The sequence below is a fragment of the Ictidomys tridecemlineatus genome, chromosome 2, assembly GCF_052094955.1.
Source record: "Ictidomys tridecemlineatus isolate mIctTri1 chromosome 2, mIctTri1.hap1, whole genome shotgun sequence".
Taxonomy (NCBI): domain Eukaryota; kingdom Metazoa; phylum Chordata; class Mammalia; order Rodentia; family Sciuridae; genus Ictidomys; species Ictidomys tridecemlineatus.
In genome coordinates, this window is record NC_135478.1 from 173,860,592 (window position 1) to 173,876,843 (window position 16,252).

Consider the following 16,252-nt stretch of genomic DNA (forward strand, 5'->3'; position numbering starts at 1 on the left):
ACTGGAACTACAAACTCAAATAAGAGATGATCTTTTCTCTCAAGGAACTTAGAATCCTGTTGTAGAAATTGGTTTCTCAACCTCAGTATTATTGACATGAGGGTTAACTCATTCTTTGTCATAGGGAGTTCTCTTGTATACTATATGATGTTAATATCACCTCTGTCCCATGGATAGATGGATGAATAATGGATATGTGGGTAGATGGATAGATGCGGAGGTGAGCTAATGGATTAATGGATAAATGGATGATGATTAATTAGGTAGGCAGATAAATGGATAGGTAGGTTGATGTATAGATGGATGAATATATAGGTGGATAAATAGAGGAAAAGTGGATGGCTAGATGGATGGGAGGCTGGATGGGGACACATTATATATGTGTACTAAACTATTGTTCTGTACCTCATAAATATGTACAAATATTATATGCCATTTAAAAACAAGAAAGTGAGCTAGGGTGTAGTTGAGTGGTAGAGTGCTTGCCTAGCATGTATGAGACCCTGGGTTCAGTTTCTAGAATCACACACACACACACACACACACACACACACACATACACGGAAAAGAAAAGAAAAAGGTAAGAAGAAAGGAGCTGAGAAGAAGACAACAAGTTCTCCATAGTCTTGCTTTCTGGTTGTTGACTAGGGTGCAATTTCCTGAATAGGTGTAGACTGACTGATCTGGGACCAGAAAGAACATATGTAAGGATTGGAAACTTATGTCCAATTCATGATCAGTATAATTCCACAGCATGTACAACCACAAGAATGGGATCCTGTTTAGAATAAGCTACTCTCCATGTATGTATGTCAAAATACACTCTGCTGTCATGTATATCTAAAAAAAAACCAAACAAACAAATAAAAAAAAACTAGGAATGGGGCTGGGGTTCTGGCTCAGTGGTAGAGTGTTGCCTGGCACATGTGAGGCACAGGGTTCAATCCTCAACACTATATAAAAATAAATAAATAAAATAAGTATTGTGTCTGTCTACAGCTAAACATTATTTTTTTTAAAAAACTAGGAATGGAACCACCATTTAAAAGAAAAAAAAAGAAGAAGAAGAAAGCAGAATACTCTACTGTGGGACCCATCCCTTTATCTCTGAAGAAAGTTCCTTCCTCCCTTTTTTCCTTTTTTTCCTAAGTCCCTCAATGTTCATGGTTAGCCTTAGGTTCTCCTATGTGGCGAGGTCTTTTAAACTCTCAAGACTCATTTATTTGGAGTTCCCAGTGTCTTTAACAATTTCCATATGCCTCAGCTATCGGTTTCATCCCTGTTCCACACATGCATGACACACTGTTTTGGTGTTTTTTAATCTTAACAACCCAGTAAGATGCTGAATGTGCTGAAAATGACACTGTGGTTGCTCACAATGCCTACTTTATGACTTCCTGTACATCTCTCAGGACCAGGTCTAGGAAATTGATCTTTCTCATAAATTATTGAAGTATCATATGAGCACATAAACATTTATCCTACTCAATTTCTTACCTTATGCTATCCATTCTGATAAAGAATGCTACCAACTATTTTGAGTAACTTAAGTTTCAAATTGTTAGGTATCTGGTATAGGTTTTTCAAAGTCTCTTAACATTTTTATTCTATTGAGCCTTCTCTCTACATGAGAAGACTTTATAACATAGAGCAGTTTCATCACTCTCCAAATAAAATGTCTCTATTTATCTGAGTCTGACATGAGGAAAAAGAGAAAAATGAGAAAACAAAAACTCAGTCATGTTGGGCTGGAAGACCCAACAAAGAGCCCAGAGTTGATCTTGGCTCAACCATAATCACATATGTGTTGCTCAGTTTCTCACCCACTTCTTTTATCTACTCTGACCTACAAAGTGTATTCAATTTATTCTTAGTTTTCTATCACAGTTCTTTAACAGAAGACCTTAATTATCATACCTGAATTCCAAGATCCGTGATTTTATAACACTCAGATAAAGAAAGTTCCTTAAGTTTCTTATGTCTGGAAAGCATTATCAAACCCTGAAAATATAAAGATCATTTTAGATTATAATTTAGTGTGGAAGGTATATTTTTAATAACTATTTGTGCAAATTAACAGCATTTTTAAAAATTATGCAAGCAAAAAGAATTTATTTTCTGTTATATTTCTGTATATTTGACAAAACAAACTCAATTTGGATAAAAAGATTATTGAATAGTGTTTCTTTAATATTTTCTCTCTGATATTTTGCAAAAAGTGCTACAGAATTCCAGGGCCAGAAAACTCCTTAGGAAGTTATTACATTGCTGTTTTCAGACAGATGTTATCGGAATCAATGTAAACAACTCTTTCTTTATCTTGAAGACACTTTATGTGGCTAATGAATCTGTCATTAAGTCCTTATTCGTTCCAAACCTACAAATCTCAAAATCTTTAGCTAATTTTATGATTCTTAATCCCTTGAAGAGAAAGGGAATAGATCTTTATATAAAGGCCTACTGACAGATAATTTCTCACTAATAGCCCACTTCTTTTTCAGTTTTAATACATTGTTTCTTTTTATGGAATACAAAATAGATTGCACTTTTCAGCTCTTACATTTTTAATATGTGATTGTATTGTCCTTTCTCAGGACTTTCCCCCCCTAAACTGATAAGCACAACCCTCAGATATAAGAATTGACAAATGTGGCTTATAGATGCCATCTTCCTGTTTTGCTTTCAGGATCTTGTTACTTTTATAATTCCATAAAATAACATCCTCAGTCAGTGTCTGTCTGTCTGTCTCTCCCCTCCCCCGAATCTATGATTCCAGAGTCAGCAGAGAAAATGCTAGAAATGGCTATAGATTTGTCCTTTTATTTGTGTTTCTGGTTTACATTTTATTGATTTTAAATGCAACATTTGGGTCATAATTGAATATGGAGTCTGCAAATATTAGATTTTTTTTTCTCCTTTGGGCCCCTTCATTTAAAGAAAGGAGAAAAAAAAGTCCAAACTAAAGGAAAAAGTGTTAGATTTAAGCCACTGTTTAAACTGTGATTTGTAATTTTGTTTGATGGTTCTGTACACCACCCCAAAATAAAATCACTCTGTTCATTCTTTTAATTTTATTGTGACTGTGGATTCTTTTGCTAGGAACATATTATGTTTTCTGCCTCCTTGTTTCAAAACAAAGAATGATCAAACTCTGTGGAGCTATTGAATGTGGTCTGGGTTCCAGATGTGGAAGATATTTTATTCATGTTAGAAGAATTGGAAGAGCTTAGATATTTCCCCAATAAAAAAAAAAAACACCAAATAGTTTAAATGAAAATATCAAGTAAGAGATGCAAAGTTTGTCTCCTTGCCTTATAGTTGATAGTAGCCAAGTGTGTTTTATTATCCTATGGAAAATTTATCCTATGGAATTAAACCTAACATTTTCATTTAGACTTTACTTTCATGTAGACAAGTTAGAATTTTTAAAGATTGGCTGAAAATGACATGCACTTGCTAAATATGCCATTTATCATCCTATGAAGTCTTTACAATTTTATCAGAATTATTAAAGTATTAAAACAAAATGCCATGTTTACTCATAATTGTTCACTAAAACATATTTTCCCTTTTTTATTTAACACAGTTGCCACAGAATTCCTTTTAGGGGGAAACTATTGGCCTTGTTGATATTACTGCTTGTTTTGCTTTGCTTTACTTTGTTTAATTTGATTCCTGGTGCCAAGATTTTACTTCTGGAAGGAATGGACAGAGTAGAATGGGAAGACAATGGGAGGAAAGAGGATCCAGCAAGATGGAGTGACTGGGTCTCAGTGGGCAAAGGCAGGTTGATGCCCACTTCCAGGGAAATTGAGGCATCATTGTAATATAACTCTTCCTTGGTCTCCAGAAGTTAGTCCAATACCTGAGACCTTTTGCAGGAAGGTTTTTGCTTTATTTTCTCAAAGAGTAAAAGGAGGCTAAATTTCATAATCAGATAAGGAACCATAGAGGAAAGTGGCTAGTGTGGTGGTCTGGTGATGTCAGAAGCAGTGCAGATTATGTGAGAATGCAAGGCTCCAGAGATTCCCAGAAATCCTGGGGAGCTCTCTGTTCCTTCAAAGCCATGGAATCAAGGTAACTGAATCTGAGAGATGTAGAAGTCAGATGCAAAAATGGCTTATATTTTAGCTCTAGTATCAGGTTCACTGAGGGGAGCATCAAGACAAAAGGCTCAAAAGAATACAGGCACCAAGTTGAAAAGCCTTGTACACTATTCTAAGAAATCTGGACTTCACCCTATGCAACAGAGATAAACAGAACTTTCCCTTTCTATGGGAAATGACATACAGTGACTATAACCTAAGAATAGATAAATGTTTAAAGAGATGTACAGGGACCACACAGCAGGGTGCAATTGCTTCCAGTTGGAAGGAAAAAGTAGTGGACTAGAAAAGACTTTTAAAGAGGAAGGACAGTTTGAGTTAAGACTGACTATGATTCTGACAAGCAAGCAAAATAATGGGAACAGTGTTTTCAGACTGAGGAAATGGCATGAACAGAGACTTCATTTGGAAAGTGTGAGTTGTTTGGAAGAAGTTCAGTTTGGGGTCATTGGGATTAGTGGGAGGGAATATGGAATACATGCACACAAGACATTTGGGAACAGAAAAATCCTTGAATGTTATGCTTTTCCCCCAAGTTTACATCTGGAATTGTTTAGCTAATGTAGACAACACAGCAATGAATTAGTTACCAAATGTTGAAATGGTATGTATACGTGTGTATATATATGTGGCTGAGGTATGATACCCTGGTTTAGGATATCACCAATATAAACATAAAATATCCTTCCCTCAACTCTCTATTTTGAAAATATTCAAATTTACAGGAAGGTTCAAAGAAAGGTACAATAAATATCTATATATACTTTACTTAAATTCACCAACTATAAACATTTTGTCATAATTTGGTTGATGACTTTGTGTATGAACATATTTTTATTCATGTGTGTGAATATAATTTTATTTTTATACATATATATACCTATTTTCTTTTATATATTTAAGTTGTAATTCTCCAAACCTTTGGAAAATAAGTTTCATATATTATGATGCTTTGCCCTAAATATTCTGTATGCATCTTCTTAGGAATTTTTCTTTGTAACTGTATAGAATCATATATATACATGCATATATATGTGACCTATATGTATACACATATGTAGTTATGTATACACACGTATATATTATATACATACATATACATATGTATGTATGACATATATATACATAAATATTATATTATATAGATATAGATATCACTCTCACACCAAAGAAAAATAATAGTGATAACTTAAAGTTAATAAAGGTAAATATTCACCTTTTATTTCCTAGGACCTAGTCATAGTTCATACATTTTATTTGGTTGTTATATCTACTTCTTTAGCTTTCTTTCTTTTCTTTTCCTTAAATTTTGTCTTTTAAGACATTGACATTTTTGAAAAGCCCAGGCCAGTTGTTAGAATGTGCCATACTCTAGATTTGTGTCCAATTGTTACTTATGATTAGATTCAAGGTAAACTTTTTTTTTTTTTCCAAAAACCACGTAAGTGCTGTGGCATCCTATTGGAAGGCACAGGTCAGTTTGCCCCACTATTGGTGATGCCACTGGATACTTGGTTCGGAAGGTGACTACTAGATCTCTTCATGGAAGTATTTCTCCTAATTTATTTAATAAATAATCTGTGGTGTGATTCTTTGCAACTTCAAGGATACTATTTTCCCCAAATCTTTCAGACAATTATGTTAATATTCACTGTTGATTCTTGCCTAAATCAATTATAACACTGAGAGTTGCCAAATGCTAATTTTAAATCCTATTTTTCATTCTACATTTATTTGCTGATATTTATTTAAACATTCTTCTTTATCGTCATTTCCCCTGTTGAATGTTTTTGGAGGTGTTTTGAGTAAAACAAAATTATTCCAGACATAACACTAACCGTTCCAATAATTTTTTGTGTACCTATTAATAACTTTTTTTTTTTTGGTGCTGGAAACTGAACCCAGGGCCTTGAGCATGTTATGCGTATGTTCTACCACTGAGCTACATTCCTAGTCATCTTTTAATTTTCCCAAATTCCTGTTGGGGAATTTACAAAATGTAGTTATTATTTTGATTGGTATGATTATGTTACCTATTGGCAAAAGATGATACACTAATAAAAATAAAAGCAACAATACCCTGTCCCACTATAAGACTGAATATTTGACCATAATTCAAAAACAAACCATGTTTTGTATACAGAATTTAAGTGGATAAAACCTTGTTAAACAGAGCTTAACATTCTGGAAATAGATTTATTCTTTATAACTTGCATATGGCTTTTTTTTTGAGATACTGTACTTTTAGAAAAAGTCTGGAAAAAATTGCTTAGGCATTATGGAATTTGAACATTTGAACAAAATATAATGTTGTAATTTACTGGCTGCTGCATTGCTATAAATCATTCTTGCTTACAGTTTGTTTTAGTTTAGAAACAATTTAATAACAGGCACAACAGAAGAGTAAATAAGCATAAACTTTAAAGAATCACTCTTAAAAATATATAAAATTACAAAAGACTTCATAGTTAGTCCATCTTTTTTTAAGAGAGAGAGAATTTTTTAATATTTATTTTTTAGTTTTTTCGATGGACACAACATCTTTTATTTCATTTTTATGTGGTGCTGAGGATTGAACCCAGCACCTCGCGCATACCAGGGGCAAGTGTGCTACCGCTTGAGCCACATCCCCAGCCCTAGTCCATATTTTAAATAATTTTTCTTCATTTTTCAATAGTCTTTAGGAGCAGTAGCCTGTAGACTTTCAACACATGCTAAAATAAATCTCTCATGCATAGTTGTGAGATAAACCATTGCAAAAGTATAGTCTGGCGACTTTAGAAGTAAAGAGACTGATTTGCCTTCCAATCCTGGCAGCTAGAGCCTCCCAACAGCATGGTGCTGGCTTCCTTTGTAGGGTCCCCTTCACTGAGTCATAACAGAAGAGTCCATGTCCTTGCTCTGTAACAATCTACTCTCATGAGAAAAATTTTAATTCATTGTGAGGATGAAGCTCCCATGACCAAATTCCCTTCTACTAGGCCCCACTTCTTAAAGCTTCCCTTACCTCAATATCACTTCCCTGGGGATCAAGCCCCCAGTACATGAACATTTGGGGACAAATCATATCCAAACCTATTGAGAAGTCAATTGGCCAAGACAACAACAACAACAGAATGTCTAGTTCAACAGAAGGGGAAAATGAGGTAGAAAAAAAATCCCAAGGATCATAAAATCTTCAAGGAAAGATGTTATGTCTTCCTGTCTTACTCCTATTTTTATACTTAAACCTAGAAGAGGTTTAAGTATAAAAATAGGAGTAGGAACTACAAAGACAAGGAGGGAGGGAAGAATGAACCAATGAATAATGAAGTCTCTCAAGAGTGCTTGCCCCCCACCAGCACTGAATCATGGTGGATTCCTTACAATGAACCTCTCTTGTGCCTCATCCCACCTGCCTCCTCCTCCACTGAGAATGAACTCTGCCTTTTGTCACTGAAGCTTTCCGCTGTTCTTCAAAGCCATCAAGCCTCACCTACTCCACCAGAGACCACAGACCAGAAGTGCTCACTCTCCCGACTCATTGGTGCTGCTGAAACACATCTCCCTCGCTGCAGCAAACTGACCCATTGTGTCCTCATTCAAATAAATAGTCATTGAGATGCACTGAGCACTTACCACGTGCCAGGTACTCTACTAGGCAGTTGACATGCATCATCTTGTCTTACTTAATCCTTACAATAACATTGTGAAACAGGCAATATGAAAATTACTGTTTTAAAGAGAAGGAGATGGAGGCACAGAGAGGTTAAGTAACTTGTGCAAGGCCTCAGTGTTGTGGCACTAGCCGGCATGTGAGCCCACCTCTGAACTCATGCTTTTGGTGACTTTTAACAGACAGTGTCAATTTTGTTGTTGTTAGTTTGCCACTGGACTGTACCTTGACACCGGACTGTATCTTTCAGTTTAGTACTTTCTGAACTTAGCATAGTGTCTGATATACAGTTGACTGGGAATAAATATTTATTGAATGAATGAGTAGTCTGTGAGATTATCTATTTTTTATGGACCCAATTTTATCTTGCTGGCATGCTCTCAGAATTCTTGGATGGAATGTACTTCCTTTTGGAATTGTTTGAATCAGTGTCTACATTCCATATGTCTCTCTCTGAAAGATTTGCTCTGTTTGCTGCTGCCCACCACATTTTTTTAGGAATACAGAACAAGACTTACCCTTGGAAATACATATTATCTCAATTAACACAGCCACTTTCTATTATCATTGACAATACTGTTTTGCACAATATTCTTGAAAATTTATCTTAATCTCCCCAGAGATCTTCTCTTTTATACTCTAATTAGAAATTGTAATTTTATAAAAATAATTTACCTTTTCCTCTCAATTATTTTCATTCTTTTTTACTTATTCATTATTCTGAATTTTGTACATTTCTTTTTAGAATCTATCAACCTTTCTGACCTAGTTTACTGATCTACAAGTCTGAAGAACAGCAGGCTTTGTCCAACACATAGAAATAGGTCCTCTACATACGATGAGTGTGGAGGGAGAGAAAATTGGTCTGTGTTACTTGGTTTTAGAGCAGCTAACTTTGAGCCTGCTTGCTCCCGCCTAATGGGGGTCAAAAAGGGGACTATGCTGTCAAAGATCCTTCTTGAGGGAAGTGTCAGGCTTCTATTGATCACTTCTGTTTGCACAGTTTTTAGTGGGCACTTTGTTGGAAACAGGAGACAAGGGACTGAAGACTTTGTGAGGAGAAACCACTGTCATGACTTAAGGGACCAGCAGATTCACAGAAGACCCCTGGCTGACTCCTGGTTATGTGCTTTTTGAAAATTAAAGGCAAATTCTTTTGTCTCCAAGTTACCCTGCTTCCTTTTAACTCTCAGTCTTCCTCTTTCTTGAATCCCAAGTGATTTCCTGTGTTTCCTGCCTTAGGGGTTTGCTTCACTGAGCCTCAGGCTTTATTTGTGTGTGTTCCAGGCAGATGGGTGGTCTCTTGCAAGTGTATCATCAGATTAAGACCTGCAGCTGTAAGCACTCCCACTCCAGCTCAGAGAATTGATGAGAAAATGTGGAATTTAAAGAAACCTTAAGTGTTTGGTTGAGAGGAAGGAAATGGTGCCAGATCCATTCATTCACTCGCTCCCTCATCCAACACTATTTGTGCCTCCTATGAATCCTCAGGCATTGTCTTAGGCACCCTAAAGATGAGGTGGCCCAGCCTCTGCTTTCAGGAAGCTTACAGTGCTGTTGGGAGGCAGGTGTAGAACAAGTAAAATGTAACCAGCTGATTGCTTTGGTGGCGGCACATGGGAAATGCAGGAGAAGCCAGAGAAGATCCTGGGCCTGCCCACAATTCCAGGAAAGCCTCTCACAGATGAAACTTAAGGGATAAAAGTTTACTGGGTGGACAAGTGAGAGGGTGTTTCAGACAAAGGGCAGAAATGGGGAAGCAGGAAGAGCATGGCATGTGTGAGAAGCCATAGGAGGGTCAGCTCAGTCTCTGGAGCTGAAGAAAGGCAGGAGTCAAGAATGCTGAGGGAGCTGCAAAGATAAACAGAGGCCCCTTGGAAAGACTAGGCCACCACACTAGACTGCTCAGACTTTATTCTGTGAGCAGTGTGGAGCCCCTGCAAGAACTCTGAGTAAGGAGACGACAGGCTCAGAGTTGCATCCTGAAAGATCACACTGCAGCAGAGTAGAGATGAGATTAGAGGACAGTGGTACTTAAGAAACTGTGGCCGTGGGGATGGAGAGAAGGCAGGGGCAGATAAAAGAGAGACTAATAGACTATAACAAAAGATTGCTACAGTTTTCATATTGTCTTCTTTCTATTTTAGCATATAATTTATTCATACATTTTTTGTTTTGTTTTGACTAAGAATATCTGAAACTAGATAGCTTTTTAACATATGCAATTAAAATTAACATGAAACAATGCCAACATTCAGTTAGTATTGAATATATATTTGTTTATTTATTTGGTACTGGGGATTGAACCCAGAAACACTTTACCTCAGAGCCACATCTCCAGTCTTCTTCCTTCTTTCTTTCTTTCTTTCTTTCTTTCTTTCTTTCTTTCTTTCTTTCTTTCTTTCTTTCTTTCTTTCTGGCAAGTTCTCACTAAGTTTCTTAGGACTTTGCTTAGCTGCTGAGGCTTGCCTTGAACTTGTGATCCTCTTGCCTCAGTTTCCCAAGACACTGGGATTACAGGCATGTGCCTCTATACCCAGCTCTAATTTTTTTTTTTGCAATCCAGTTTTAAAACTATCTTTGTGCTACCAATAATTTAAGAGCCACATTATGGTTTCTCAACCAAAAGCTCATGTGTGAGACAATGAAGGAATATTCAGAGATGAGTTAGATTATGAAATCTATAACCTAATGAGTGGATTAATCCATTGGATGGATTAATAATGTGAATCAACTACTGGGTGGTAATTGTAGGTAAGTGGGGTGTGTGACCTTAGGGATTATATTTGTCCCTCTGTGTTTCCTGGATGACATGAACTGAGCAGCCCTGCTCCAGTAAGCCCTTCTGCCATCATATTCCACTATCATCTCAGGCCAGAGCAATGAAGTTGGTCAAGCATGGACTGAACCTCTGAACCCATGAGCCAAAATAAATTTTTTCTCCTCTAAGTTGTTCTTATCAGGTATTTTGTCATAGGACAAAAACACAAACAAAAAACTGTCTTAACAAGCCATTATTACCATGAGGTCATCTAACTAGATAACAGAAATAGGGACTATGTTGTAATGTGACAGATAAGGTACATTAGACACTAAATGTCACTTATTTAGAAAGACATCTAGAGACTTGTTTTCTTAAAGAATGCAGCAATGATATAAAACCAAATAGAAGTGCCCTAGATTGAGAAGTGGTTTTCTGATAATTATGAATAGCATGACCAATGTTTATTATAGGGAAAATAATACCAAAAATATTTAAAAGGCACTAATAGCTATTTCAAGATCCTTTAACTCTTATCAGTATTATCAATCATTATTTGCTCAGCATATCCCAGGCACAGGCATAATATGTACAAAGGTCCTGAGGTAGGAAAGACTTTGCTTTAAGGAGCTAAAAGGAGGCAGAAGGGGTAGATAGAAGGGAATGACAGGCGTAGGACTATGAAATGACATCAGAGGGGTAAATGGGTATCTGTTTGATTAATGGCAAATGTTCTTTCAAATTTTGTCTTTTTCTGATTTTCTGCTTTATAAGACATTGTTGGTTATTCTCACTCCACTCCACACTGGGCTACACTCACTGGTTCTCTTAAACCTTCTTTCTCATTCTCATGGTCTCCCTGAGGATCTTGACCACAGTCACACCACTGTGCTAATGACTCCCACACCTGAAGCTCTAGCCACCCATCTCTCTCCCAAGTCTTTGGCCTCAGTATTCCACAGGTTCCTCGTCTGATAAAACGGAAATAATTTTTCCCTCAAAACTTGTTACATTTCTTACATAACCTAACAACTTTTTTGAAGTAGGACCTCCATCCACCCAAAGCCAGATTTTTAAACTCATTCTTATCCTCTCACCTTATCCTCAGATCCTCATTTTTCACAACTAATCAATCATCAGGTTCTTTTAGTTTCACCTAATAAATATTTTTAAATAAGTCTTTTCCATACTAGTTCTAGTCTCTGACTAGTTCAAGAACTCCTCATCTCTTTTTTTAGTTACTAAAATAACCCCTACTGGTCCCCCTGCCTCCAGTCTTTCTCCCTCTGATGCATCTCCAACAGAACAACCCAAATAATCTATGTGCAACGAGAGAATGACTACGACTTCCTGACAAAATGCCCCTTCCTCCATGTCTGGTTGGTCCATTCTGGCATCCCCTTGGTTCAAGTCCAAGTTCCTTGTCACAGCATATAACTCTCTCAATGTTCTCTCCTTTTCACAGTACATTTTAGCAGGACCAAGCTGCATAGAATTCCCTGCACAAGCATGCAGCTGCATGCCTCTGTGCTGGACAGGCTGAGTTAAGAGATCCTTTCCTCTGCTTGCCTCCATCACTACACCCACCAAATCGTATTTAACTTATCCATGCCCACCCTTTCCAACCGGGCTGCAGAGAAGTGGTATTATTCCTTTTGGGTAACTGTTGAGTCCAGCACTTGTTCCTTCATTCAGTGAGGATTTATCAAGTGCCTACTACTTCCTAGAGTTCTGGGAAAACAGCAGTGAACAAACCACACTGTCAGTCCTCATGGAGTTCACGTTTGTGAGGGGGACTCCAGAAGATTACCTACATGCTAGGCACTCACAACCTATTACTCATAATGAAAATTTCTGAAATTTGGGCAAATGAAAGACTCTTCTTAAACCACTAAACACAACGTCTAGAACATTTGCTCTGACTCACTTTTCCTTTGAACAACAAATACGGCAGTGACTAAGGCAACTTAAACTACAGATTGAACTGCTCTAATTATGAGTCCTGTGGTCTTTAGTAAATCATAATTCTCATAATTACTATAAAACATTTTCCCATGTACATACATGGAGAGAGATATGTGTATGTGTGTGTGTGTGTGTGTGTGTGTGTGTGTGTGTGTGTGTGTGTATGTATCCTCATGTTCAAATAATCCTTGGGGTAGAAAGGAATGAATAACTTCCCATTTAATTAGACATTTCCAAAACTATAGAAGATTAAAGATTTCTAAAGGTTCCATGACTGCCTTGGAAACAACATCTCTTAACACTCTCCTCGCAATCTAGCCATACTCAGTTGTGTGGACTTCTTGATGCCACACATCTTTAAACTTCCAGACCTTGGTGAAGGCTGTTCTTTGGCTCCCCACTCCACCCCCTCCCCTTCCTTCTCATTTTATTTCCTTCTCTGAGCCAGGTAAGGTTTTTCTTCTCTTGTCCTCTATACCCATCACACTTCAAAAACATGTGGCCCACTAGGATGTGGGTGCCAGGAAGAGGGTCCATGTCTGGTTGGTCCACTCTGGCATCCCCAGCTCCAAGTACAATACATACTTTTTAACTAAATTGAATGGTGGGATTTCAGCTGAAAACTCACTCAGAAGAATTGGGAATGGGCATAATTATTAGAAAACATAATAAATCTTCCCCCTGAAGGCACAATTTGGTCAGTCACATTTCATCTCTGGCGAATATCTACAACATTCCAAAATTTAAATTCTGAATGTTAAGTCTGTAGTCAAATTTGCACTTCATTAGACTTACAGTCCAGGCTGTAAGTTTAGCTGCCCAAGTTGACATCTGGGCTGACTCATTTTAATTTGACTGTTTGAGGTTAACATCCACAGCTGTTGTAGCACTGTTATTGTCAGTCATTGCCTTTGAGATCAGAGTTTAACCGACTCAGAGGAAGAAAACAACAGCCTTCACAGGACCTGAATTTCAGTCATTTGTCAGAAAACAACCAGTGTTCTTACCCATGGATGTCTGTTTAGAGCTCTTTCATGTGTATTCTTCTGAAGAAAATAAAAACAAAGGATAGAACTTTAAGCTACATCCCTCAGTTTTATACTTAAACACAGTTGGTAAAATTTTAATATGAGTTCTCTGGAAATTAAACAAAAAAGTTTGAGCCTTCTCTCTACTTACTCAGCAAATGTTCTCCAGGCACTTGAGGTTTGTGATAAGTCCTATGGGAGAATGAAATCTTGATGATTTATTATGTGCTTTGAGTCTCTAATTCTTGTTACTCTGTGACCCTACAGACAACAGCTGGGCACTCTACTCATGTGTGTCAGGGAAGGGTTCTGACCGCAGAACACAGGGGAAAGAAAGAATCCTGGGCTTTTAAGCTTCAAAAGCCTAAGCCCTTGGGGCATAACAGTTTTAAAAACCATGTAATCATTTTTTCTACCCATAGATTATATCAACAATCTATGCCAAATTGGATATTACTTTCCTATGTTCATATATGAATACACAACCAGTGAAATTCCACATCATATACAACCCAAAATGGTAAGTTGTGCTCTATGTACATATGATATGTCAAAATACATTTTACTGTCATGTGTAACTAAAAAGAGCAAATAAAAATATTTTTTAAAAAGATCTATGCCAAGAGAAATGAGATGAGCTAGACAAGAGAAGGGGAGAGTAGAGGAGAGGGGGAAATGAAGAGGAAATATCCAGAGGAGAGAAAAGGGGGAGGAAAGAAGAAGAGAGAAGAGCCAGAGAGAAGCAAAGGGAGGAGATGCTTGGGGATTACCTATACAGGGGTCTGTTCTGGACTTTCCTATATCTGCTCAGCTGGACAGAAAATTGGAACCTCTGGATAGGCTTGGGAATCTCAGAATAAATGAAAATTTAGTCCACCTTTCTGTTGTGGGTTGAAAAAAATCAACTAGGCAGAAGAATTTTTCTGTGCTCATCATTTTATTAGTTAAGATCCAATAAGGAAAACAGAAAACAACTGAGTATGCAAAACTGAGGGAATTTAATTTTAGCAGGGAATTTGCTACATCTGTGGTAGACAAACTGAGAAGAAGCTAAACAGTCTAAAGGCACAATCTAGAGCTTCAAAGCAGTAGGAAGCCACTACTGCCACTATGCTGGTAGGATAATGAAAAGAGATGAGGTTTTGAAACCTGGGGTGGAGGTCACTCAGGAGAGCTGAAAGCACAGCAGGCCTGCTCAGAGAGTAAAACACAAAGGTAATGCAGCTGATAATGATAATGCGAGAAAGAGTAGGGGCACACCAGCCTCCCCAGGTACAAACCCTGAAATACCTCAAAAATGCCACATAAGTACCGAACTCAACTTGGAATCTAGCTGACATGGGTTAGGCACTGTAGCAGAGCAAGGGGAGGGTGTGGCCATGAATATGTGACAAACACACCCATGATATGGGAGCAGAATGTCTGCAGGAGTTGCCGAGGATGGTGGACCTAAGGCAGCCTTCAGGATCACCACACCCCAGCAAGACTCAGCAAGGCAGACATGACAAGGTATCTTAAGAGCTTGAATGTGGGACAAGGGCCTTGGATGTGGGACAAGGAACACACATCAGGGATCTACCTAGACAGCAAACTAAAGACAAGCCCGGGTTCGATCCTCAGCACCACATACAAATGAAGATGTTGTGTCTGCCGAGAACTAAGAAAAAATAAATAAATGTTAAAAATTCTCTCTCTCTCTCTCTGTCCCCCTCTCTCTCTCACTCTCTCTCTCAAAAAAAAAAAAAAAAAGATAGGCCCTTGGATGCCTCAGTGAATTCTATCCTGGTCAGAAAACAATACTGAGAAGACCAGATACTGACTCCACCATAATGAGTTAACTACATATAAACTTTCCACCCTAACTTGCATATCACATTTGGCTAAAACTCCAAAGAAGGAAGAGGAGACCATCTAGTAGAATGGAAGCTTAATCAAAGTGTACTCAGATAAAGACAAGAAAAAACCTAGACCAGTAATAGACACATCCTGCAACTAAAAGAGCCCACTGAATGTGGGACAAGGATAAACACATAACACAAATGTCTGTAATGCAATGAGAAACAGATCATGTCAAAAAAATGTACTGAGGCTGGATATGCACATAGAGAGGCCCAATGTCTGCCTGCCAGGCTGAGAGCTTTTCAGAAAAGACCTCATAGACAGATAATGTTGGCTCTTTCAATCTTTTGAGGATAAATGGGAATTTAGCAAGAAAATCCTATATTTCTGATTTAACTGTAGTCCATTAAAGTCTTTCAGAAACATGAGCCTGGTGTTTTAGTCAGCTTTTTCACTGCTGCAACTAAAAGACCTGAGTAGCCAACTATAGAGGAGGAAATGTTAATTTGAGGGCTCACAGTTTCAGAGGTCTAAGTCCATGGACAGCTGACTCCATTTCTGAGGGCTCAAGGTGAGGCAGGACATCATGATGGAAAAGCAGAGAGAGACTCCACTTGCCAGATACAAATATATACCCAGAGCCACGCCCCAATTCTGACCTCCTTCAGCCACACCCTATCACTTCAGTTACCACTCAGTTAATCACTGATTGGGTTAAGACTCTTACAACTCAATCATTTCTCCTCCGAACTTTCTTACATTGTCTTACAGGTGAGATTTTGGGAGATACTTCACATCCAAACCATAACACTTGGGTTTCAACTCTGATGAGTAGTATTAGCTACTAGTAGGAAATGAATTCCTTAAAAAGTATCTTTTGTGGACATGATGAGGCCAT

At 37.7% G+C, this 16,252-nt stretch overlaps 1 protein-coding gene across 1 annotated transcript in view; it reads right to left on the reverse strand.

Moving 5' to 3' along the window:
• The window catches only part of Fbxl13 (F-box and leucine rich repeat protein 13), a 208,680-nt gene that overhangs the window by 47,302 nt on the left and 145,126 nt on the right, over window positions 1–16,252 (reverse strand). Inside the window, exon 18 of the mRNA XM_005319523.4 lies at window positions 1,918–2,001. Within this exon, the coding sequence (XP_005319580.1) occupies window positions 1,918–2,001 (84 nt within the window). The remainder of the gene's footprint in view (window positions 1–1,917; window positions 2,002–16,252) is intronic.